Source organism: Abrus precatorius, unplaced genomic scaffold, assembly GCF_003935025.1.
Source record: "Abrus precatorius isolate BTA unplaced genomic scaffold, Abrus_2018 Scaffold3, whole genome shotgun sequence".
Taxonomy (NCBI): Eukaryota; Viridiplantae; Streptophyta; class Magnoliopsida; order Fabales; family Fabaceae; genus Abrus; species Abrus precatorius.
Genome location: NW_020874373.1, coordinates 8,409,594 through 8,435,638, shown reverse-complemented (window position 1 = coordinate 8,435,638; position 26,045 = coordinate 8,409,594). Strand labels below are relative to the sequence as shown.

Below are 26,045 nucleotides of genomic sequence, written 5' to 3'. Positions count from 1 at the left end.
CACTTGCCTCTATTTCCCTCTGTCACTCTACGGATAAAGAATTCAAAAAACATTGTCTTTTAGTTGTGCTCAACATGTCTGCTAAGGCCTTAAACCGACTATGTATAAAACTGAACGATTGGATCTGATATCAGGTTTAGCACTGCATTTGCTGTTTTATTCAAATTATAAGTTGCTCAGTTCTGTGTTGTTGAGTTTCTTATTTAGTCAAGGATGCACTGGCCATTTCTGAACTTATTCTTTACAGTTAAATGTTTTTTGAATATTTACATTATGTACTCAAGATAGATATGATGACTATCCTAATACTGACAACTTTTGAACATATTATCTTACCTTGTCTTTTTCTTTCCCCTTTTGTCTTGTTTAGCACCATCATTCAAACTTAATGGCCAACAGAGTTCAAATTCCCACAAACAATTCAGCACTCATTGCTATGATTGCAGATGAGGTAAGAATGGTGTATCTTTGCCTTAAGAATGTTTAAATGTTTTCTATGGCAATTGATCTTTAGTTGTCTCTCCTCCACTGTTTACTGTGTAAGTCAGCCATCTGGTTTAACTTAGATGGTTTTTTTTTTTTTGGGGGGGGGGATTGGATGTATTTTCTACCCAAGAAAAGTATATATGAAAGAGGGAAAAAATCAATTTTCAATTTTAAAATTTTGAGATGAGCTTGTTTCTAAATTAAATTTGTTAGATTGGTGAATGCCATATGCTGATGTGAAAAAAAAAATGCCATTTAAACTCTTGAAACCATCATGAACTTTAATTTGATAATCTCTTAAGTTCTAGAAGTATTTTAATCACCATAGATGAGGGTTGAGCCTTGGCTCAATGGTAAGGTTGCTTGCTGCCTTGTGACCTGAACGGCATGGGTTCAAATCTTGGAAACAGTCTCTCCGTTTACAAGGGAAAGCTACATATATTTATCCTCCCCAGACTAAACTTGGTGAGAGTCTTGTGCTCAGGTTGCCCATTTTCGATATGTATTAACCATAGCTAATTTGCTTCAAGTCTGGTATGATGTAAACAGGTGATACGATTTATGATTTTTATTTATAAAGGAATTTACATTATCATTCACCATCCTAGACCTAGACCAGTCAAGAAATGTTTCATACATTCTTCACCGCAGCCTATTTTTCCTGATAATGTTCTGATTTTCAACATACTGAAGCCTATTAAGTTAATAACTAAATCAAGGAATTTATCACAGGACACTGTAGTTGGATTTCTGCTGGCTGGAGTGGGTAATGTTGACTTGCGCAGGAAGACAAATTACCTTATTGTAGACGCAAGTATGCCACTGTTCTTCCATTCACATAAACTTCGTTTATGCTTAATTAATTTCAAATCATAATTATATGGCAATTATTAAGAGAATACAGTAATTTCCTGCCTTCTAAAATATTGAATAAATTTCCATCTTATATATTGCCAGCATTGGGCCTATTGGGTAATGTTCATGTTATATTGGGTTAGCAGCCTCTGCACTTCAATTCTGAAAAATGTATTGGCTGTTTTTGAAAAGTTTTCTGTCTGTCTATTTCAAAACCAACAGGGAGTAATGTTGGTATTATAATTTGCTTTTTCTTTTCCCTCTTTTTTTTCATTTTCAGAAACAACTGTCAAACAAATTGAAGATGTATTCAAAGAGTTCACAACAAGGGAAGATATCGCAATAGTTTTGATAAGCCAATATGTAAGTTACTTTTAGTATCGCTAGACTGACACATAATTAGTAGAAAACTAGAAATACCTTAGGCTGTTGTGCATATGTATCATGTATGTCATTCTAACCAAAACTACTGCTCATTACTGAAGCAAATTGATCATCAAAGTGCAAAAAAGTCCTTACAATATTGTTTTAGCCCATGTCTGCTATTACAATCAAACCTTGTGATTTCCTTATTCAGGTTGCAAATATGATAAGGTTTCTAGTTGATAGTTACAACAAGCCTGTTCCTGCAATATTGGAGATTCCCTCCAAAGACCATGCATATGATCCTACGCATGATTCAGTTCTTTCACGAGTGAAGTACCTCTTCTCTACTGAATCTGTGGCTTCTGGGAGACGCTGAGCTTATGTTCTTTGTTTGATTTGATTTGATTTTTTTCTAGAATATGTTTTGTCCTTGTTCACGGTAGATTAAAACCTTACTCCATTACCTTGTGAGCTCAATAGTATCTTGAATATTGGGGTTATGGAGATTATTTGAATAAATTGTAATATATAAAATAGATGCTAAAGTATTTGAGTTCTAGTAATTCTACTTCCACAACTCATTGTCACAACAGATTTTACAATCAAGTTGGAAGAAACGAGATAACAATGTGATGGAAAGAGAGAAAAAAAAAGTTGTGAAAGAGTGTTGCAAAAAAATCTTGTAAGAATAGCATTACTCTCTTAATTTTTATGTCAAGGTCCTTCCTTAACGAAATGTTACAAGTTTGCATTATATGCTTATGATTTACCCCTGCTACTTTGGATTTGCTATGTTCATTTCTATAAAGTCATGAATTAATTATTAGTTTATCTTGTATCTTAAAAAGAAATAAGCTTATGATCAAAGTGCTATAGAAGAAATTTTCCGGCTTTAGTTGAAAGTTGTGTAGATTCTTTTCACTCGCCGGGGGAGGGGAGGATGTTGTGTGTAAATTTTTTTCTGGCATCGGTAAGTTTAAAGTAGAAAAATCTTCCATCAGTCCCAGACTTCATAAAAAAGATATTTTATTTTTTTATTATCATCTTGTGTGAAAAAATTAAATGATATTTTGTCAAATCAAGAATTAAGGAAAGGATTTTAAAATTTCAAAAATTAAAAAGTCTAACCAATACAATCTGAAAGACCGATTTAAAATTTTATGATGATATTATGACGAAGGTTCTCAATGTTTTTTTTTTAATGTTCTCACGTTATGATGAACAACCTATCGGCTTGACTAAAAGATTTATAATGGGCTTATAGATATCAATGAGAGACAAATACGAACTAAAGCCATCAGAGCCTGATTGGGTAGCCTTTTAAACACTGCCTCAGCAGAATTAAACAAAATGGTTATGCAAACAAGTGCAAGTGACATGGGTGAATGGTTTATACCTGTGTGTTTCTCAGAAAGAATAGTCGAGAAAAATCATCTTAGAATAGTTATTACCAATGTGCTTGTCATAATAGTTGAGCAATACTAACTATCCCACAAACATAATAGAAAAAAGTTTTTGTCTACGAATATTTCTATAAGATAGGCTGTTTTGTGAATCAATACATTACTGGATGAATCAGTTTCTCGTGTTAATACTTTTTGTTGTACCTTCTTTGTTTGTCGCAATGCCTTCATATTGTACTCACGTACTGGTTGTCCTTCAGTTAAAATGATTAAAAGCACAATTTGTTTAAAAATGCAAGTGCGCAAATTTATCAAAAGGTACCGTTGTAGATGATTCAATCATTGATCAGCTAACCAATCTTAAAATAATAGGTTGCGTTGATTAGGATTAGGGAGGCTCATGTACAAGAAACGAAACGATTTGGGGATCCAGTTGGCACAACTCAATATGGGACATTTACTTTTCATAACTAAGATCCAATCACAATTGAAAAGGGAAAAGGAACAGAGTCTTGATAATAACACTATCACGGACATGCAAAATCAATAATAATTAGACAACATATGTCCTTATTCAGTCCAATGTCTATGAAGAGACAAATACTAGAAGTTCAAGCTCTTAAAGATTATTTTCAAGGTAGTGCCTCTTTCAGGGAGCGGGTGAAATTTTCCAGCTCTCTCAGTCCCTCTTGAGGAGATTTGGCCTCACCAAGTAACTTCACCATAGCACTGCCAACAATCACACCATCAGCTCCCCATCCTGCCACCTGTAACAAAGTATATGATTGATCATTACCCACATTGAGGTAGAAGCATACTAATATATGGACACAGAACTAACCTGTTTCACATGCTCGGGTTTTGATATTCCGAAACCAACTGCCACAGGTTTAGTTGTTGCCTGATAATTACAAAAGAAAAAAGAACTCAAGATTTACCAAGTTCTATGGTAATTAGTCTAAATTGATCAGCTGCCAACTCTTGCAACAAAAGAGAAGTGGGAGGGGCAGGGAATGGGCTAAGAAAGAAAGAGAATTGGGCTTTTCTGAAGGGAAAAGTATACTTCCACATAATAAAACTGGAATGGAAACCGAGATCAAATAAACAAACCTGTTTTATTTCCTGCAACAGACCCTGAACATTATTACTAACTGATGCTCGGGCTCCAGTGACACCCACCGAGCTCACCTATAAGGTAAATCAACAAATGGTTAGTGGCATTTGCTGGCAGACGTTGAACTGAGATGGTAATGCCTGATATATTGTGTTTTCACTATCATTGTATCCTATTTCCAAAAAAAAATTGGGACCAAGCGGACTTGTTATCCACTGTCAACTTCCAAACCCAAGTAGACACAAACTAAATAACTTGTTTGAAAAATCAATCCGATTTCCAAGCTCTAGTCTTGATGCATAAAAAATGGAATTGTTCATAGCCTGAAAACATGCAGTAATATGATCAAACTTGACCAACTTAAAAAACAAATACCAAAATCAAGCCTAACACCAAACTATGACCATTTCACAAAATAAAGCAAAAAATTCATTGTCAACTTCTATGACTGGCTCCCAAAAAAGGTTGTTCTAATCCAATTTCACCCTAGTAAATACTCCAAAGAGAAAAGAGAAAAAAAAATTCTGAAAGATTCTGCCGGGTTCAAGAAAAGAGACAAAACATCTCAGTCATCTCATTCATATCTTAATTTCAAGAAAACATGTGAAATTATGAAACCGCACTAACAGAACAGAGACAGCTATGAGACACGACTCTGTATCAACTCAGAACAAACAATAGTCATCTCCTTGGTGTGCAAAGTGAATGTTGAAAAGGAAGTTAATAAAATAAAGATGCGTAACTAGAAGCCATTGGCATTTTGGCTTCGATGCTTGTAACATCGGCGATGAGACAACGATAATAAGTCGAGAGTTCTTGGAGTATGTCTAATGTTTCGAATGACAAAAGAAAAAAATCTATGATTTATTCTTATTTCAAGAGCTGAAAAGCAGGAACAAATATGCATTTTAATATCACGTTGGTGAATAACTCATCATCTAATACACACAGTACATCAATAAAATGTTTGGAAAAAATGGAACACAAATAAACAGATATTCAAATTTTATTTATGTTTATAGAAATAGTGAGAAATAAATTATATAGAAAAACACAGACATACTCTAACAGCAAGACCATAGCAAGTTAAAAGTAAAAGGAATTATATGAGAACAAATAAGAGGAGCCCAGAAAAAAGAAGTTATCATGGTTGAAAGAAGCTCTTACAAGATACACAAATCCTTCTGCAGCATCAACAATGGCTTTCATTCGGTTTGTTGGTGTAGTGGGTGTTGTGAGGAGCACCTTAATGATATAAAAAAGACAAATATAGAAAATCAACAAGAGATATACATGTACATAGATTAATTTATCCAAACAAAATTAAAAAAAAAACATTAGAAAAATTAAACAATATATGATATTGCAAAAAGTATATGCAATAGAACAGACTGATTTTAATCATAACAAAACTTCCTTGCTCCAGAATTGTCACCATAACTCCTTTGTTGTGCTAGAGGATTTCATATTTATAAATACACATTACAAAAAACTACTAAAGTATACCACTAATTCTCTATCATCATTATCAACAGTATAAGGATATTCATCTGAAATTCAGAAATAAAGCAAGAGAACATTTAAAAGGTAAGCAAACCAGTTCAATTCCATTCTTCTTAGCTTCTGTCCTCAAATTCTCCGTCTCCTCCAGAGGGACATCTGGGACTACAAGTCCTGCATACATATGGGGAAAGAAAAGAATATTATCCTAATTTACCAGTGCCAGAAAAGCAACCAAATACAAACAAGAATTTATTTCATATGCAACTTCTACGCAGAAGTAGCTTATACAGAAACCTTAACCAGGACTAGGCAGGAGAGTGCACAGACACTTTCTTTAATAATGATACAGATTTAAATTAGCAAAACATAAATATCGAACTTGAGTACAGAACATGGGGTATTTGAAACTGCTTCACTATTGCTTATGCATTTTGTGACATTGTTTATCATAGAGCTAGTATAGAAACAGACCAACTTGAAAAGCATGGTACAATGTGATAAATCCTATGTTATTTGGCAAATCATTTCTTGTGTTGAGTAGTACCATGTACACCAGTGTCTCTTATGGTGGACATAAATTTCTCAGTACCACGCTTCAGTATTGGATTGTAATATGTAAATAGAGCAAGTGGACATGACAATTGTGGAACAACCTGCCAAATCAACCATTACAAAGGAGCATCAGTCCATGCATCTAAAACAAGTTATTCGATTTGATTCTTCTGTTCTGGTTTCAAGTAAGAACATGGGTAGATGATGGATAGGCATCACCACTTCAAACTTCATCACAAACTAGCAAATTTGGCTATTTGCACTGCCAACTTGTCAATCAAAGAAATGAAAATTAACAGCTACAGCAGAGCTCATTTTCATTAGCTTTTAAAAGTAATGATTGCATATGTGAGAATATTGTAGTAACACTTATCGTGGAAAAGAGAAAAGAAAATTGAATAAGGTGATTTGGACATGTGCAAAGACCACTTGAGGCACCAAGAAAAAGAATGGATAACATGACTTTTAGTCCAATGAAAAGGGATAGAGAGAGATCTAAAACAACTTTAGAAGGAATTATTAAAAAATTTAGCAAAAAATAATCATATTTCAGAAAATTTGGTATTTGATCGAGTTCAATGGCATCATGTAATTCATGAAGTTGACCCCATTAAGTGGGATAAGATTTGGTTGTTGTATTGAAAGTAATAACTAATAAATGGTTCAAGGAGTTGCACAAATTTACCTCCTTCAACATAGAAATAATTGCATTAAAATTGGTCCCCTTTGCTAGAGATCTTGTTGCAGCAGCCTGAACAGAAAGACAGATCAGTGTGTGAACCAGGTAGTACTAAATATCACTGGAAAAAGAAGACTGCATCAAACCTGGATAACAGGACCATCAGCCAAGGGATCAGAGTATGGAACACCAAGCTCAATTATGTCAGACCCACATGAATCAAGCACTTTCAGCGCTTCTGCAGTGGTTGAAAGGTCAGGATCACCAGCTGTTATGTATGGGATGAAAGCCACCTTCAAACAAATATACTTCTTAGAAAACTGTCATTTAGCAGTCAACAATAGTCCTCTGACTCGTATCTCTTTGCAATAAAGTTGATACGGCACAAAAATTAATCCACCAAGATACAAAGATAATTACTACTAACCCGTTATAGCCAGGAAGAGAAATATCATTGATTTTAAAAAGCATAGAAAATGGAATCAGAAAATTATATTAAGTAAAACAAAAAATCAAGTATGTTACAGAGTACTATTCAAGTTGAAATGTGACACACAATAGAAACACCAAAGCACTTACTTTTCCCTTTTCTTTCAATTTGGTAAATGTTTCAGATAGCCCCACAGCTTCCATGGTCTTGATAGCAGCCACTGGAGTGTATCTTTTAACAGAGACTGTGGTTCTCTTGGGGCAAAAACCAGCCTGGAAACTGGCCTCGGGTTTCTTCAATAGCAAGAAGCAATTTGACTTCAGGGAAATAGCCATAAAAATGAGTTGTCTTCCACTGAGCTATTCCACGTGAGATTAAGCATAAAGGTAGTCAAATGAAGAAAATCTCATCGCCAAAATATAACACAGAACAAGAAGAAAACTATTTATATTCATGTAAAACAAATACAATGCACCCAACCCATCAACATCCACAATAATTACATCACTAAACTACTCCATTGCCTTGGTTGGTCAAATCCATAGGCATAGTACATTCTGGAAACCCATTGAACAATCACAAAGGTTTATTATCAAATCCATGACCCATTAGACAAGTGCTAGAGCAATGAAGCAAATAAACACCAACGCTTGCATTTTCACTGTTCATCAAAACCTATCTTAAATGAATGAAAAGATAAACGGTGTGTATCGAAGGAGAACAGAGAGCATGGTGCTCTGAAAAGAAATTGAGGTTCCAATTCAGTGCAACAAGAAGAAGCATCATTTTCATACCTAGAAATCGAAACGAGTGAAAGTGACGTTGCCAAAGACTCAGAATCAAAGACTGAGTTGACGCTTTTTCTTCCCCTTCGTGACTATGAGCCCTTATCTCTCTCTCTCTCTCTCTCTCTCTCTCTCTGCTGCAACCCCTTTCCTATGCAGTATTCATGTCTGCGCCTGTAGTGTTTTTAAAATATATATTTTGACACGTGGGCAATATTATATCAAAATTCACCTAATTCTAATTTAAAAATGGTATTCTATAAAATGAATATAGACAAATATGGATAATGGATACGTTTCATCCTTTTCAGAAATATAATAAATGTCATTTCTTGAAATTTACTATCTTTCTATTATTTTCTTTATTTTTTTCGTTTCTATTAAGCAAATGGAATGAATTTGCTAGATTTGGGATTGATGTATGCTGCAGCTAAATGATGGATAAGATCAAGCCAATAGTTGTGAAATATTAGGAATGCATTTTCTTTTTCTTTTTCTTTTTCTTTTTCATAATACCTATATTTCATATCAAGAAATTTTTCTTCAAGGTATGATCAGAATTCAGAGCTTGTGTGTATTTTAATTAATAAAAGGAACACGATTTACGTAATAAGATTAATGGTTGAAATTGAGTTTACCACATATTTACATTGTAACGATTGTGAAATTTTTTCACTTGAGCCAAAAATGCTTCTACATATTTTAGAAACTCAGCCTAAATATAAATTTCTTAACCGTAAATTGTCATTTGGTAAGATGAATTATAGAAATAATTTTTATTAATTTATTTTAATAAAATTCATGGTCAAATTTATATGATAAGAATTGATATAAAATAAAATATTTTAAATGAGAGTATTTTTAAGAGTTAATTCTTTTTATAATTTATCTTACATCCATCATTCAGTTTTTTTTTAGTTTTAATTTTGTATTTTTTTCAAAATCATTTCTTTAATATTTTTTTCTTTGGTAAAAAATCTTATTAATTTAGGTTTATTTAAGAATTTTATACATTTTACTTTAATAAAAAATTGTCATAAATGTTGAGGAAAGTACTCATAGTTAAAAAATGTTTACATTGTTATCTATTCAGCCATAAAAGCACAGACAACCTTAAAAATATTTTTATTTAAAAAAATAATTATTTTTTTATAAATTATATAAAAGTATTTTTTTTTTTTTATCTCTTCCAAATACTAATAGTTTAAATCAATTTTGATTTAAATGTTAAATTTGAATTCATATACGATAGAAGAATTTGAAAATATTTAGATAAAGTAATATCTAAGATTATCATGTTCATAATTTGAATTTAATTTTAAATTTTATAATTTTGACAATCCAATTTTTTTACAAAGATGTTGGGTGTGATAAATTTATACTCAATTTTAAAAATATTATGCTTTTAATGTATTATTATTTAATAAATTAAAATATTTCTTGTTATTAATAAAAATTATTATATCCTTTAAATTTTAATTAAATTTAAAAATATTCATGTAATATATGGGAAACTTTTTAGTTAAAAAGTGTATTATTAGTATTTTTTATAATTTTTTCTTTTGATATAAATTAAATTGAGTGATATAACATGTATTTCACAGGCTTAATAAGAATTTTTTCGATATTTTAAGAAAAAATGAGGATTGTTTTTAATGTTATTAGTACTGTTTTAATGTAATTTAGTCTAAATAAATTGCATCATATATATATATATAAAGAAGGAAAGAAGTGTGCAATCATGACAAAATGCTAATACTCCACTTATTATTTTTAAAAGAGAAACGACACTTACCATTTTGATTGGTTGCTGATTTATCCATTTTAATGAATATTTTAAAATGCTAAGAAAGTTTTTTACTACATCTAATATTTAAAAGCAGAAAAATTATTTTTAAAAATAGAATCAAACATTTTAAATTTTTTTCTTTAATTTTTTTGTTTTTATAATTTTCTTTCTATCCTACGTGGAATAATTATACTAGATAGAGGATATAGTTAATATATTGTATAAAGGTGGATATATGGATTAACTGAACCTGTATAAGTTGGGTCTCCAATAAACGGGCTAGAATGAGTTAATCACGTTAACATAAGGACGCTCCTAAACTCATATAAATCGTGACTCATCATTTTATTAAAGACTAATTTCTTTCAATATACATATTGATCATGAATATATATAGGTCAAATTACATAAAAAGTTCACATTTGGTATCGATACGAATAATTAACTTTTGCCATAATTATTTTTTTCTAAGTGTGATAATTATTTTTAATTAAAAAATATACATAGTATATATTTTAATAGCTAATAATCCATTAAAATCTTTATTTTAATATAACTTTGTCTAAATAAATTGTATCATATAAAGAAGTTTGCGATCATTATTTATTTATGGCAATAAATACTGGGTGCTAATATTCCGTTTAAGAAATGGTATTTATTTATTTTATTGGTGATCGATTTATTCATTTAAGTGGATGTTTGTATTGATTTGTTATTATATTTGTCTTGTAATTTTTGGTTAATAAGTTTTTTAATAAATTAATTCAAGTGGTATCTAAAAATAATTTATGAGTTTAAAGTTTAACATATTATTAACATTTTTTTACACAATTAATTAATTAAAATACATTTTAAAATTATTTATAACAAAAATAAACGATTCTCATTAACATGAAAATTTATATTTAGATGAAAATGTAAAAAATATTTATAATGTCACTGTACTTATATTATAAATTTAGGTTAAGTATTATAAATTACATTATTTCAATTAATAGTATTCGAGAATAATAATTTTTATATTATAAATTAAAGTCTTGTAATTATTATTTTTAATTTTTTAGTATATAAACGCCTTATTAACTTTATTTATCAGAATAAAATGATATTTTTTCTTTAACTTATAAATCAATTATAAGAGAATTTCAAATTTATTTTTTAAATCAATACTTCAGTTTTTTTTTTCAATGAAGGTTAACATAAGATGTCGGTCAATTATAATTAATATGATATTTTATCACTTAAATTAGTTTTAAAATTATAGTTTTGTAAGTTATATGTATTTACAAATGTCTGTACAATTTACTAAATACTTTCCTGTTTTAAGGGGGTGGGGAATCTGACCCTTAAAACTATGTTTTTAATCAGTATATATTTTTTATATTATCTAATTAATTTATATATATTTGTTTGAACAAGCAGAGAAAATAATATATAATTTTATTTATATCCTTTCACCCTGTTTTTTTTAAATTTGTATTATCCTTATTTTACTTTCCATCCAACGTAAACGTTATTAAATGATATTCGATCGAACGGAATCGTGATTCGTTGTAATTTGTAGCCAAAAAATCAATTGGACAAGGATAAGGCCATTTTTTGTTCAGTTTTCTTCCTTATATTTTATGTTTGTGTGAAAATGAAAAGTGCTTGTAACTTGTTCCTTCCTTAGACTTGCAAATTGCAATTGCTTACGCTACTAATTATGTCGTATTAGACATTAATTAAGGGTTTTAGTTATGAACGTGTCGTTATTCATGTACGTGGAGGTCACTTTTATTATTTTGTTTTGCTTGGTTTGTTGTATATATTAGATGTCATTGTTAACACTATTTTCATTTTCTTTTATCTGTAAGTTTATATATATATAGCTCTTGTACATATATATTTCCTAGTTGCCTAAACTTTTTTATTCTTTGCACCAGAATTGCATGCTACTTAAAATGGTATCAAAGCTCTAAACAAAGTTTAGATCCACCATCAGTTTCATAAGATCATCTAATATCTGAATTTCTTATTTCATGGGGAATCAAAACAATGTGTCTGATCATTTGGTTAATCCATCACAGTCGTACTTTTTATATTATGTTTAAATAGAATAATTTAAAATTATCAAATTGCATGTATTTGAATAGTAACAAAAAAATATTTTTAAAATATTGTATAATTTTAAGTAAATAATTTTTATAGCAAATAGAACAAATTTTAAATGATTTTTTTAAAGATGATTTTATTTATTTCTGTATTATGCTTTGACTTTTTGTATTTATTATTCATAACCTTTTTATACTTAGCTTTTACTTTAAGCATTTTTCATTGTTAAATTTATATTTTTTAAAATTTTCTATTTAAATACAACATTAATGCTTAATATCCCCTCAAGTTGGGATGTATAAATTTAGCAAACCCAACTTAAAACAATTGTCCTGGAAAATTTGTGCATGAGGTGCTTTAATAAAATCATTAATTTATACATCCCAACTTAAAACAATTGTCATGGAAAATTTGAGCATGAGGTGCTCTAATAAAAGCATCAACTATTTGCATTGAAGAAGGAACATAAATGCAGCCCTTAAATGCCTATAGTTTAGAAGCACGTTAAAAAAATTATATAAGTAAAAATTATAACACTAAAATAAATGTGTTATATATATAATGCAAACATATATCTAAATAAGTAGTAACTTGTGGAATGAATTATGTGCTCCAAAAGACCTTTTTTTAAAGTCTTGATCACATTATTTTAATAATGTAGTTTAAAGTTTAAGAACAATCAAAGCTAATTTTCCCCTTACTAGCAAAGAATACAAATATTAAAATTTAGGTTATAATACATATTAAACATTTATAATTAATTATAATTAATAAATTATTTTTATATTAAAAAGTGTGTATTTATTTATTTAAGGTTAAAATACCATTTGATTCTTATAGTTATTCTTGTTTACGGATTACTTCATTTATATATATCAAAAAGCATATATATATATATATATATATATATATATATTAATCTACAACAAACATTTCATTAAACTTATATTTTAATATTTTTGAAACAGTATTAAAATGACACGTTATAACAAAAAACAAAGAATACTAAAAATCTCATATATATATATAAGTTTACTAATATAAATATTAATTTGTAAATAAATATAGGATCTAATATGCATTTTAATTTATATCTTTTATTTGAGAATCTTGTTATTTTAAGAAGAAAAACAATCCATCAATTTCTGTATTTCCCCGTTTTTCTGTCTTTCTGTTGCATGGTCAAATATCAATTATTTTCGAAATCTTGTTCCAGATTCTACCTTTTTTCCCCCCAAAGGAATATGGCCCTTTGGGCATCATGGATTAGAATTGGACTCCTGCTCTAAATTTATGGATTCCTCACTCCTCACTCCTCACTCCTCAGAAGCAGAGGTGGCAGGCAACAGTCACCAATGCTTGGGATTTGGTACGGTTTCTGCTGCTTACAGCTACTGTTGCTCTGATTGGTACTTCTTTTGGGATTTTTTTAGAATAATTTGTATTCCTCTTTCTTTCCATTTGAGATTTAGCAAATTTAATCGTTTTTAGAAGGAATATTAATTATTGTCCCATAAATGGACGTGTAATAGGTCCAAAGAAGTTGCTAATCATAGCCAGAACAGCTGGGAGGCTAGTTGTGCAGTTCCCCCCATGGTAGATTTGAAGTACAAAATTTAGGTGCGAAATTCATGGGTACTTTTCATGCTGTTCTATAATTAAGTTTGAAATTTTACTTTAATAATAATATATACTAAATTTTAATGTTATTTTTTTTTATTGTAAGTTATTGAATAAGAATTCCCTTATATTACATAACTCTCATATTTTATGTTTTTATATTTTTGTTTAAATGAATAATTTTTTGTTTAAATAAAAATACAAAAATTTAGACACATAAAAATTATGTTTGGGCCAGAACATGAGGAGATCTCGATCTAAGTTATTGGAGTAGAATTTTAATTTTAATTAAAAAATAATGTAATACCTACAGTGCTACATTTATTTTTTTTTTTCAATGTTTGAAACTGTTATCAAGGAATCTCAAGCTTACCAGGTTCTCTGTTTCCTCCTATAATTCATGAAATGAAGATTAATTTCATTACATTTTTATTTAACTGAATTATCATAACATACATTGCAAAAGTGCGAGTGTGTGACACTTAATTTTTATGTATAAAAAAAGAAATAGGAAAATAAACCGCAAAAAAGTAATTTGATTATAAAAAAATGGAACTTCTGCGTGAGGATGTGGGAAAATAAATAATAAAAACAAATGTATGTGATTCATTTTTACTTTTATTGACTATACTTGGTTAGGAGGAGCATGTCTTATATTCCATCAAAGGATTGGGATCCATGCCAGTACTTGGGAATGGCATTGAATTAGCCTAGAGCCCAAAACTACACTCTATGGTATTCACCTACTTTGCCTTTTCAAGCTCACAAGGAACTGCAGGAAACAATGGCGCAGCTAGATGCCATTCCTAATGAAATTTGAAGTATATCAATAATAAAACCTGGTCCTTTGACTCGAAAGGTTGAGGATAATCTTGACCATACATCTATCTCATGTGGTATTATTTACACTTCTTGTTGGACCATCTTTCAGTATTATAAAGATTTTTAGCCGATGTAGTGCCTGAGATTTGTACAAATATTTTATCTCCTGTTTATAATTTAGACAACAAGTCCAGAAAATGTTGGAGGAAGTAGCTGGGTATCGACTGGCTCCAAGGTTTGTTGACCAATGCACTAATTACCTTACATTTTCTGCTTTAGGAGCTGAAGATGCTTACGTGTCTATCATTATTCCCAGGATTTGGCTTCATCTGCCTTACATTCATTCATACTATACACACAGTCATGCAACTACTTATGGTAGATTAGCAAGGTCTCCTGCTGTAAAGAACAGTTTATCAGCAAGTAGTACTGAATTAGAAAAGATTATGGATGAACTACAAGTTATTGTCTTGCCAGTATCTCTTGAAAACAGTGGACTATTGCCAAATTGTAGGGGTAATGATGATTTAAGTTAGTGGGCTTTCATTATCATGGTTGTCTCATATATTTGTTGCATGCTTGTGTTATGTTAGTGCTACCTACCTTTGATTGGCTTATCTATATTTGCAGATTGTGCATACTATATTGTGCTGTGTAATGGCTTCCACTATGTACAGTATGCAGATATATAAGGATAAAAATATGCAGGTTTTTTACTTGTTTGGGGGATGGAATTTTTATTTTCCTGGTACGTTAGGGATCAGACTTCAGATCTAAGATCTCTATTCTCTAACAAATTCCCTATCCATCCTAATTCCTAAACCGCCTGGGATGAGTTGACTAGTTCCAGTGGCTAACAATATGAACTTTCAACGCATATTATTGTCTCATATCTTTTCGAAAATTAGTCGAAACAAACTTTGCTTATGTTTTTCTTGGCAATTGATGTGAAAGGATCTGACAGTTCTAGAAGCAATGTTGGTAACACTATACAATACTTCATTCTTCTAGATACTTTGCTAGTAGCATTTGTGAAGCAAAATAATGCATATTTATTGTCTAATGTATATTTATTATAAAGGTTTTGAATCGCGAGTTTTGTTTTTTTCTTCAAGTAATTAGTTTTAATGTTAGAAGACACCTAGTAGTTTTTGGGCTGCTGATTGTTCTTATGTGAACCTTTTCAACTCTCAATCCTCTTAACAAGTTGTTAAAATACTGGTTTAACACTCGATGACAATTTTGATGGTATCTTATTCCTATAGCTTAGCCCTTATGGTGATTTTCTACTGTTTTGATCATTTAAATTATGTTGGACTGGAATGTGACAAGAGGAAATGATATTTAATTGTAACTAGTAGCAACCGGAACTACAGATCAGAGTTTGTGGAAGGGTAGGACTGATGAGGGGATAACAACTCTGCATGTAAGTGCGAACAAGGTATCTTCCATATTAAGCTATAATTGCTAACTGTAGTAGAAGAAAATTTATTCTGTTTGCCTACAACAACAACCAAGCCTTCTACCACTAGGTGAGGTCTACTTTGGTATTTTGCAGCACAAAAATTTTGTGAAGAAAACTAGGGAAATGCTAAGAACCAGAGAGCTTCAAATGGCAATTAACCAGGGAATGATCCATCAATGAAGAGCCATTCAAGTGATCAAAGCTGAATGCATGAAAGTATGCAAGTAACAGAGGGAAGAGAAAAGAGATGTATTTTGATATCAGTGATTATTGATTAGTTCTCTTTTATTATTCTAAATATGAGCTGCCATATAAAACAACTGTTTTGCCTTCAGTTTCAACAGCAGCTGGGCCAAATAATGAGGTCCAGTCTTCACCCAGGACCACGAGAATGAGGAAAAAGAAGCTAGTTCTAGGCCTAATAGAGTGACTAAAAGGCCCAATGACTGGGGATTCTATGTCCATTAGAATGAAACTCAATGTCCTGAAATTCATAGGGATTCATAGGGATGTCTAGATATTTGCTAGAAATAGTTTTTTGTTAGCTGTTTGTTGTTTGTTATACTATTGAGAGTTTTGTTATATAAACCTTTGTGGTAAATCAATGAAGGATATTAGAGTATCAATTTTCTTTTTCCTCTCTTAGCATTTTTTTAGGAGGTTGGTTCTATCTCTAAATAGAGCTATTATCTCCATCCTCAACACGAAGTACTGGAAGGAAAAATAGAGGATAACAGCATTGCTGACTTGACGAAAGCTAGAAGGTTTCCGAACCAAAGAGCTGAATATAACATAATGTATTATTTTTCTTATAATCCATATAACCAACCTAATTAATATTTTGTTCAGAGTCTAATAAACTTCTGCTATATAGGGCTCCTCACCACTGAGCATTTACATGCAAGGGATTATCAGTAGTTTTTCTCACTGCTAAGGTTTTGTGATTAGCATACAGAGAACAACTGAGGCAATCAAAAGAAGATGCTGTTATTTGGACTCAACTTCTGGTTCCGCCCAAAAATTACATGCAGATTGCATTGTAATGTAATGAACAGTAACAAGATATTAACGGGAATCCAAATGAAAGAAAAATCTATGTTTGACTTCTGTTATATACTTTTGAAGATTTTCTTATGATATGCCTTTGGGATATGCCTCTGTTAACCTGCTAGACAAACAAAATTGCTATTTTCTGAAATCCACATATGCACAAAGGTAGGAAAGAATGTTGAGTGAACAATTATGATATGTTTGCAAGTTAAAAGTTTTTATAAGTTATTTTCAATTTTGTACTATACTTTATAAAAATGATTATTTTTAACTTATTTCAATATATTTTATAATTAAATTTATGCATAAATAATAGTTTAAATAAAGTATATTAAACAAGCGTTTATCCAAATGTACTCTATGCATTATGTGATTGGGTTTATAAAAATATAGATTGTAGACAAATATATTGTCGTGTCAACTCTTTTTATTGTCCACATGCAAGTGTTCCTAATTGGAAAACATGTTTATTAGTAGATCATGCCAGCCAAGTTCAATCGGGCTGACGCTAAATCTCTCTAATTTATAATTTTTAAACTTTCGTTTATTTAGGACATAGTGTGAGAGAGCCGTTTCTCCTTTTTCCAGAAATCAAATTGAGTTTTAGAAAATAACCTTTTGAATTATTTTTAGAAAACAATTTATATAGCAATTACGTGAAGATATGTCACGTTTTAAGATAAAAGTTCTGTTAAGAACATTATAAAATTTAGTATTTGTTGATAATCTTATTAATAACTGACAAGTGTAGTTCTAATCACGCATCATCCTTTGAATAGGTAGCATAAGCTAGGAATTTAGGAAACGCGCCTTGCTTTATATTTTGGTCAAGGGAAACGCGTCTTGCTAAACAGAAATATGTACGCCTCTCATTCAGATTTATAGTATTGGGTTCGTACCGAAAAAAAGAAGGAAGAAAACCGTTTAACAGATTGATAAAACTGCTAAGTTTACACGCTACACGCATACATACGAAGGGAGAGAGATAATTGTAGTTGTATAATTCACGTATAAATACAATGCAATGGATAAAGTATCTATAGAATCCAACTCACTTTATATATATATATATATAAAAAGTGAGTTATATGTGAAATTATATAAAATTAATATAAAAATATATTCAGTAATAAAATAAATTAAAAAAATTATTTTAATTCATAGAAAAATTTATTTACTATTTTATATAATTTAATTATTATATAGTTGATGTAAGATTAATTCTTTTTTAAAAACTTACTTACATCTAATACACATACAGAATATTTTTAACATAAATATTTTTTTAATAAAATAAATAATAAATATATTATAAATTTTATAATTATCTACTATTATTATAAATTTATTATTTATTAATAATATTTAAATTTTATTTTTTATATTTTAATTTAAAATAATAATTTTTTATATAACATGTGCGTTACTAACATAACTATAATATATTAAATTTAAATAATATTATTGTTATTATTTATTTACATTTAAAGAAGTTTTTGAGAAGATATAAAATATAAAAATTATTGTTAATTTTTATTTATGTTATTTTTACTAAGTTTATTATATATTTTTATTACAATTTACTTATTAAATAATTTTTCTTTAAATAAAAAGTATAATTTTTTTTATATACAGATATATTTTTTTATTATAAAATATTATTGTGACTATTTGTTTTTTATTCAAATTTTTTCTTTTAAAATTTATATATTATAAATATTTAATTCATTAAAATAATTTTTTTAAAAATTTATATTTTTGACAAAATACTTTTTATGAGTTAAAAATATTAGTATTAATATATATATATATATATATTATTAATTATATTATATTATTTTAATTAAATCTATTATTTTTCTTACAATTTCATATTCAAAAGTTTAAAAAAAATATGTTGTGTCAATTTTTAGTTATTGTTTAGTACTTGAGCTTCTTTACTCTAATCTTACTCTTATTCTTAATGTATGTGTCATTCAAATTTATTGTAACAATCATGAATTGTTAAAGTTAGTTGTCAATGTTGCTTGTAGTTTTTAAGAATTATAGTTTAAAAAACTATTGTATTAAGATACATTTATTACTTGTAATTTTTAAATATTTATTTTTTATTTATGTTTGTACCTTATTTGACAATTACTTATTAAATTTTTGTATTATTATGCTACTTATGTGAAGTTATATAAATATATATTTTTTTTATAAATATTTTTTTCTAAATAAGCACAGATATAGGTATGGATATATGAGTACTCAAAAAGTACAAGTATAAAAATTAATATTACTATCTATATGAATATGGGGCTAAATACAATTTTTTTTTTAAATGCAAGTATAAGAATAAATATTATAGTAAACTCTGCTCATACCTTGTCTATTTCTATTCCTAATTTACTGGTAAAAAATATTTGTATTTTCACTCCATGAATATTATATACCACCTAACTAGCCTGGTTAAATGAATAATTGTAACAAAATCACATAGTGAAACAAAACAAAGGAGAAATTTTAAAATAATGTAGACAAACATAATAATTATGAATGGTAGCATTAGGCCAATAAGATTCAACGAGCACAATAATTGAAGGCATGTATGTTTTTTAATTAAAACTCTTTTATGATGTAGTTCTCTTTATAACCCTTCTGCATAAGCTTTTTTTTTTTTTTTTTTCCAAATCACAAAAAGCATTTTATAATTGTATCTCCGCCGAGTTTTTTTTTCCAAAAAATATAATTATTTTAAAATCTTTAAATTCAATAGCATTTTCCTTAAATATTACAAAGAAATAGGCTCCAAAATGAACAACGCATTCCGAAAAATGTATGATATCAAAGAGAAATCCTTATATATTACTATTAGATGTTTATCAATTTTGTTGTTAAGAAACGAATCGAGGAATCAACAATAAAGAGAGTGAGAAATGAAACGTGCATTAGATGTAACTTTTAAAAGTTTAGAAGTAAATTGTGAGATTAGCCTTTAAGATCGAATGATTCAGAAATTTTAGTCATTTGAAATTTAAAATATTCTTTGTTTTTATCTGAAATTATAAAAGTAATTCATTTTTATTTTTTAATACTATTAATTATTATTTTAATATTATTAGTTAAAAAATATACAAATAATAAAATATTTGATAAAAATACATTGAAATGTATTAATATATATATATATATATATATGCTCCAGCAAGAATTAAACTCACTAAAGTGATATAACTAAACGAAAGACTAAGTAAAAAAAAATAATTTAAATTTTAAAGTTTAAAAATTAAAATATCAAACTCTTATAATTGTAAGGACTAAGTTAAGATTAATATTAACCTCAATATTTAAGATTGAGACTAAGTAACAACAATAATAATATTTATTATTATTTTATTTATTTAAAATAAGACATATTTTTTAAGTAAAAGGTATTATTTATTGATACTTAAATTTATTCTTAAATATTAAGATTAATTTAAATATATTCTGAAAAAAGAGTTGCTTTTGAGAAGAGAAAGAAGGGGGGAGCTGGATGTAAATACCAAAAACAGAGCCCCTTTAAGAAAAAGGAAGAGTTTTATGAAGCAGGATAAAGGCACACGCAGCGTTCTGGGAAGTGGGAAGCTAACTAAACTACAGGGTACAAAAAAAGCAGAGCTACGCTAAGTGCAATCTGAAACGCTCTAAATCCACTTTTCCTTGATGTAGATAATAGATTCCTCTTTTGCTTCTGCGTTCTCAACTCGTTTTCTCAACTCAACAACCACTCGCCCGACTCCAAGCCCAAGCCGAAACTCTTGCTCATGGCCAATAACCCTTCCGACACTCCCGCCGACGACTTCTTCGAACAAATCCTTGGCCTCCCGACCTTCGCTTCCGCCGACTCCGGCTTGGCTGCCGCCGATGTAGGCTTGGCCGGTACGGCTTCTCCGGCTCCGATGATGCTGCAGCTTAACTCCGCCGATGCCAACCCTCACCTCGCCGCCGGCGCTGCCTTTCATGCGCCCGTTTATCAGTTAGGGTTGAGCTTGGACCAAGGCAAAGGAGGCTTCATGAAGCCCGAGGATGCCTCTGCCAGCGGGAAGCGCTTTCGCGACGACGTCGTGGATGGCAGAGCTAAGAATGTAATACCAGCTTTTCCGATTCTTTTTGGATATGATCTTCAATTGAAATTGAGCTTTTTGCTTCGATTGTTTGAGTGTGGTATGAGAGTTTGTTTCGGGAAGTGGTGTTATATTGTTAGAATTACTCTAATTGCTGGTTCAAATTACCACCATTACAGAGCATGTGTGAAGCAAACAATTCATTTTATAAGTTGATGAAAATAACAACTAGTAGTGGAGTTGTAATTTTTTCGCGAATAGAGGTATCTCAAAAATGAGAATCTTCAACTTTCATGTTCAGTTTTATTACGTGTGTGCTTGTTGATGCCAGCCAACTTGCTATACGCACATCAATATCATGTCTTGCAGAAATTGTGTGAATCATCATTCTGGACTTAGGAGATGACTTGAAAGACAAGTTCTGGAAATTGGCATGAAGCATAAGAATACTTGTTTGAGATTAATGAACTATGCATGTGGATTAGGGGTTAGGTCTGGATTGTATTAGATTGGAGTTCAAATGTAAGTGACCTGTTGGAAGTGTTATACTTGTCATGGATTGGTTAAAGTTATTTATGTCTCTGAGTCGGGCAGCACTAATCGTTGCTTTTCTGTGATATTTGAACCTCTTAAATCATATAGGATATATATCCTTGACCTTGAGTAGTCCTTGAATAGATGTTTTCTTGTAATAAGAGTCTTATTTTTTTTTTTCCCCAATTTTTATTCTTATTGAATGATTCTGCTTTTGGGAGGGCAGAGGGGGAGTTGATTAAGTAGCTATTTTTCTCCTGTTGATAGTTCATAACCTTCTTGCAGGTTTTTCATGGGCAACCCATGCCAACAACTATGCCTGCTGCTCCACATCCTCCAGCAATACGTCCCAGGGTGCGGGCTAGAAGAGGACAGGCTACAGATCCACACAGCATAGCTGAACGGGTGAGCTTCCACGTATTTGCATGAATACAGACTGTTTGCATTAAACTGGGGTTAAGTTGGTAGCTCATTTTCTCTAGTCTCCATGTTACACTTTGATTACAGTTACGCAGAGAAAGAATAGCAGAAAGAATCAGGGCATTGCAAGAACTGGTTCCAAGTGTCAACAAGGTATGTGATTTCTCTTGCATGTCCCTCTATTACAAAATGTGGTCTTGCTTTTGTCTTCTAGCAAATGGAATTTTGAAAGGTAAAGGTTTTATCATTATGTCGTGTAACTTGAATACTTAGAAAAGATACAGAGTATCAAGTTGACATTTACAGAAGATGTGTATCTATTATTCTTCCCTCCACTTTGCAGCTTGTTGACTTGATAATAATTTGCAGTTTGTGATCAATTTGTGTATAGGTAGATTCATATCTTGTGAATAAAAGTGGTGATAATCCACAATCATTCCAAAAAACAAAAGTAGTGCTAAAAATGGACCTTTTCAAGGGTTGCTTATGACTGATCTGTCTTCTTTCTTGGTAGATATTGTTCGTTACATACTTTTCTAGCCCCACACCTTCTTCACTGACACTGTTCCCTTCATACATTGTGTCTATCTTTTACAATACACACTCAATAGAGCAGATGCCATTACACATGTAATTGTATATGAACATTTACGTTTTACAGAACAGTTTGTTCTTTTTATTTCTAAATATAGTATAAAGTTATTCTATATTTAGAAAAAAAAATAAAAAACTCTTTTTAAAAGAGAAATCAAACATACCCTAAATATTTTAACACTTCTCATCAAGTTACTGTTTTTTCTATTATACGCGAGGCCTAATTAAAATAATGAGTCTGTTGAAGCTGAAACAATTTTTTTACAGTATGTGGTGCTTGCCTGAATCCATTGTGTAGTTTAAAGGGAAAATTTCTTGATACCTCTTCCTTCTTTCCCTGCATTTTTTACTCCCGTTCGTTTTAAGAATATATTAAATGGAAGTACATATGGGAGGATTATTGATTCATGCTCAGTATTCTGTCTTTTCCTGTCAATATAGTTAATAAAGCCATAGATTTTATCTTTGGGGCTTTATATATACAAAATTTATGCAGACAGTTTTTTAGTGCCATCTCAAAACTGATTTTTGCAAATTTATACAACATGACATCTGCATGTAGGCCCATTGAATTCTCAAATTGGTTATGCATTGAGTTTGTCAACTTCTATACAAAATCCACTGATCCATTTTTTATGCATTGTTTATTAGAGTATAATTGATCAAGGAGAATTTGCTTCTTATAATAGGGTAAACAAATAGAATAATGCCTGCATATATGATGTATCCTGATTTGGTATGCATGAAATTTTAATAATGCTCAAGTATCAAATAAATCTACTGAATTTCAAAGCTTGCTGTTTTGTATAATATGTGTGATTGCTGTGTTGTTTTGCTGCATGACTGCTCGGTGTTTGTAAATAAAAGATAATACTGATGGATTATTCAATTCTTTCTAATATATGGGGCATTTCTACTTTGTTCAGACAGATAGAGCTGCCATGTTAGATGAGATTGTGGATTATGTCAAATTCTTAAGGCTTCAAGTGAAGGTAAAATGCTAGGCTCCTCATTGGTCATGCTTTTATTTTCCTAGTTAGGTCTCAAATAGTAATGAATGGGGGCCTTTCATAGTTTTGTGGGTATTGCCTGTTAAATCTGTTAACCTATTTGTTTTCATCCCCACCCCACTGAGGTCAATTAGTTAGGATTCAACTCATGATCATGAACCCCACAAAAGGGTGGTTGCCATTTACCACTTTGGATGAGAACCCATTGGCCAACGTTTTTCATTCCTGGAGACTAGGGAATGTATAAATACAGTCAAATGCATTTTCAGACTGCTTAATGCTCTGTAGTTAATTTTAACCATTCAATAATGTTTAAGGGTCTTCTGTTGGAATACATATTGCTGTTTGAGTCATAAAATCTATATAAAAGCAAAAGGCTCCCCTGTCTAAATTTGAATTTGTAGCAGTGTGAAATTAAGAGTGCAAATGACTTCATTGACTGAATTCGTATGCCTTTCAGGTTTTGAGCATGAGTAGATTGGGTGGAGCCGGTGCAGTGGCACCACTGGTAACTGACATCCCATTATCATCAGTTGAGGTGATTATTGAGAAGAAATAGTTTGATTTTTTTAAAATCTCTTCAAGTGATCTAACAAATTTAGTGGTGATCAGGAAGAAGGTGGTGAAGGTGCAAGAAACAGACCAGCTTGGGACAAGTGGTCAAATGATGGCACAGAAAGACAGGTAGCTAAGCTTATGGAAGAAAATGTTGGGGCTGCCATGCAATTTCTTCAATCAAAGGCACTCTGCATAATGCCCATCTCACTGGCTTCGGCAATATACCAGTCACAACCACCAGACACTTCTAGCATAGTCAAGCCTGAAACTAATCCTCCTTCATAGACCTCAGGCACATGTTGCACAATCTATTGGTCCCGTCACGGGCTCACCTAATACTGCTGGGACCCACGAGTTATTTATCTGTTCCAAACCCCCATAATTAAGTCATTGGCAAGCATCAAGTTGCAATCAAAGTCAGATGCCATAATTCTTCCTTTTCTGCCTTTCTTTCAGCTTTTGTCAATACAGGATTCGATGTTAATGCCTTATAAAATACAAGCAGACCCCTATCTTGTCTTGCCAAGTATCAAGTAGAGAAGAAGAAATTGTCAAAAATTGAATTGATATGCTCTTCTCTTTTTGTGCAATGGGTGGGGGTAGTGGACCATGATGTAAGCGCTTTTATAGTGGGGCTTAGTTTTTGTAGTGGGCTGTGGGACCTTGTAAAAGGTTAGAGTGGTGTGTATACTTTTAATAGTGAAGCTGAAATGGGTAATAGTTACTTTAAGAGTGCTGGGCGTTGCCGAGTCCTGCAAAATATGATGGTGCTTTTTGTTTGTTTAGGGCGTGCGTGAGTTGTTTACTCAAAAGCATTTGGATGACTTTTTCCTATTCTCCTGAATCATTATTAGTTTTTGATTTATCAAATGGAATGGAAGGACATGCGTGGTGCTCCTTTCTTCCAATCAGTTAGCCGTAACCTTATTCAACTCAAGTGACTAGTCTCTGAACTCATCTATGTACGGTTCAGGAATGGTTTGCTAATTACTAATTGGAACATGTCACTTCCTTTCGAGAGGGAATCTTGCGTTAAATAACCTCATTTTCTTGGGTTGATGTCACGGGATTTAATTTCTATTTCATACTCACAAATTGATAATCGCATGTCCTTTTTATGCCTTAAATACTCCTTTTGTTTGAGGAATAATGTCACGTGCACTTTACTTTCTACCTAACCTCTTTTGAGAATTTGAGACAACAAAATCAGTCCAAGTATATGGAAAATTATATGACATCAATTATAATTACTTGATAGAAGTTGCTTCTTACCTTGGGTAACAGAATCTCCCATGCATATATATAGAATGATTTCTAGTCGTTTGTTAGAATTTTTTTTCTTAAAAGAAATTTTTTAATTAAAATATGTTTAAAATTATAATAATTATCTGTATTTTAAAGTGAAACTTAAGGAAAAAATGACTTATTGCCTATTATAGATTTTTTTCAAGCTTAAACAAGACTTCCCTGACTATTTCAGCATAAATTTTGCAGCCCAAGATTGAATAGATAAAGAGTTCGCAGTGGAGCTTCAATATGTACGGATCCCTCAAAGCTATTTCCAACAAATCGGTGAGATAATGTTTAGTAAGACAACAGGCAAAGCGCTAGGGAAAAGTCCATAGCTCGTAAGTTGTCACAATAACCATTAACCAAGTGAATGTATCCCATTTCGGTTACATGTAAGAGATTCCTGTTTCTGTTCCCTTAAAATGAGTAGGAGTACTATACTGACCAAACAGCATATAGTTATTGGTTACGTTGGATACATTAAAGCAAACGAAAAAGAAAAGATAAAGTACACCAAAAAAATAAAAATGATAAA

The 26,045-nt window shown here is 30.7% G+C and overlaps 3 protein-coding genes across 10 annotated transcripts; 2 read left to right on the top strand and 1 right to left on the bottom strand.

Annotated features, from left to right (window-relative positions):
• Positions 1-388: 388 nt before the first annotated feature.
• LOC113861548 (V-type proton ATPase subunit F-like) lies at positions 389-2,265 on the top strand. 2 transcript variants are annotated; one of them, XM_027494440.1, is made up of 4 exons: positions 389-451; positions 1,219-1,300; positions 1,622-1,704; positions 1,919-2,083. In XM_027494440.1, the coding sequence occupies exons 1-4, from the start codon at positions 389-391 to the stop codon at positions 2,081-2,083; spliced, it is 393 nt and encodes a 130-aa protein (XP_027350241.1). The 2 variants fall into 2 exon arrangements, with proteins under 2 accessions (XP_027350241.1, XP_027350240.1); XM_027494439.1 differs by lacking the exon at positions 389-451 and having other exon boundaries at positions 631-1,300; positions 1,919-2,265.
• A 1,273-nt stretch (positions 2,266-3,538) lies between these two features.
• LOC113861546 (tryptophan synthase alpha chain-like) lies at positions 3,539-8,336 on the bottom strand. 5 transcript variants are annotated; one of them, XM_027494434.1, is made up of 10 exons: positions 8,183-8,336; positions 7,538-7,747; positions 7,105-7,266; positions 6,965-7,030; positions 6,272-6,380; positions 5,822-5,898; positions 5,392-5,469; positions 4,221-4,298; positions 3,952-4,011; positions 3,539-3,877 (listed from the first exon to the last, which is right to left on the bottom strand). In XM_027494434.1, exons 2-10 carry the CDS (start codon positions 7,721-7,723, stop codon positions 3,743-3,745), a joined length of 951 nt encoding a protein of 316 aa, XP_027350235.1. In that variant the 5' UTR covers positions 7,724-7,747; positions 8,183-8,336; the 3' UTR covers positions 3,539-3,742. The 5 variants fall into 5 exon arrangements, with proteins under 5 accessions (XP_027350235.1, XP_027350236.1, XP_027350238.1 ...); XM_027494435.1 differs by having other exon boundaries at positions 7,105-7,251; XM_027494437.1 differs by having other exon boundaries at positions 7,105-7,251; positions 7,538-7,705; positions 8,183-8,328.
• A 12,256-nt stretch (positions 8,337-20,592) lies between these two features.
• LOC113861634 (transcription factor UNE12-like) lies at positions 20,593-25,222 on the top strand. 3 transcript variants are annotated; one of them, XM_027494591.1, is made up of 6 exons: positions 20,593-21,125; positions 21,924-22,043; positions 22,146-22,211; positions 23,579-23,644; positions 24,123-24,200; positions 24,275-25,219. In XM_027494591.1, exons 1-6 carry the CDS (start codon positions 20,805-20,807, stop codon positions 24,503-24,505), a joined length of 882 nt encoding a protein of 293 aa, XP_027350392.1. In that variant the 5' UTR covers positions 20,593-20,804; the 3' UTR covers positions 24,506-25,219. The 3 variants fall into 3 exon arrangements, with proteins under 3 accessions (XP_027350392.1, XP_027350394.1, XP_027350393.1); XM_027494593.1 differs by having other exon boundaries at positions 20,634-21,134; positions 24,275-25,222; XM_027494592.1 differs by having other exon boundaries at positions 20,634-21,134; positions 24,123-24,220; positions 24,265-25,222.
• Positions 25,223-26,045: the final 823 nt, after the last annotated feature.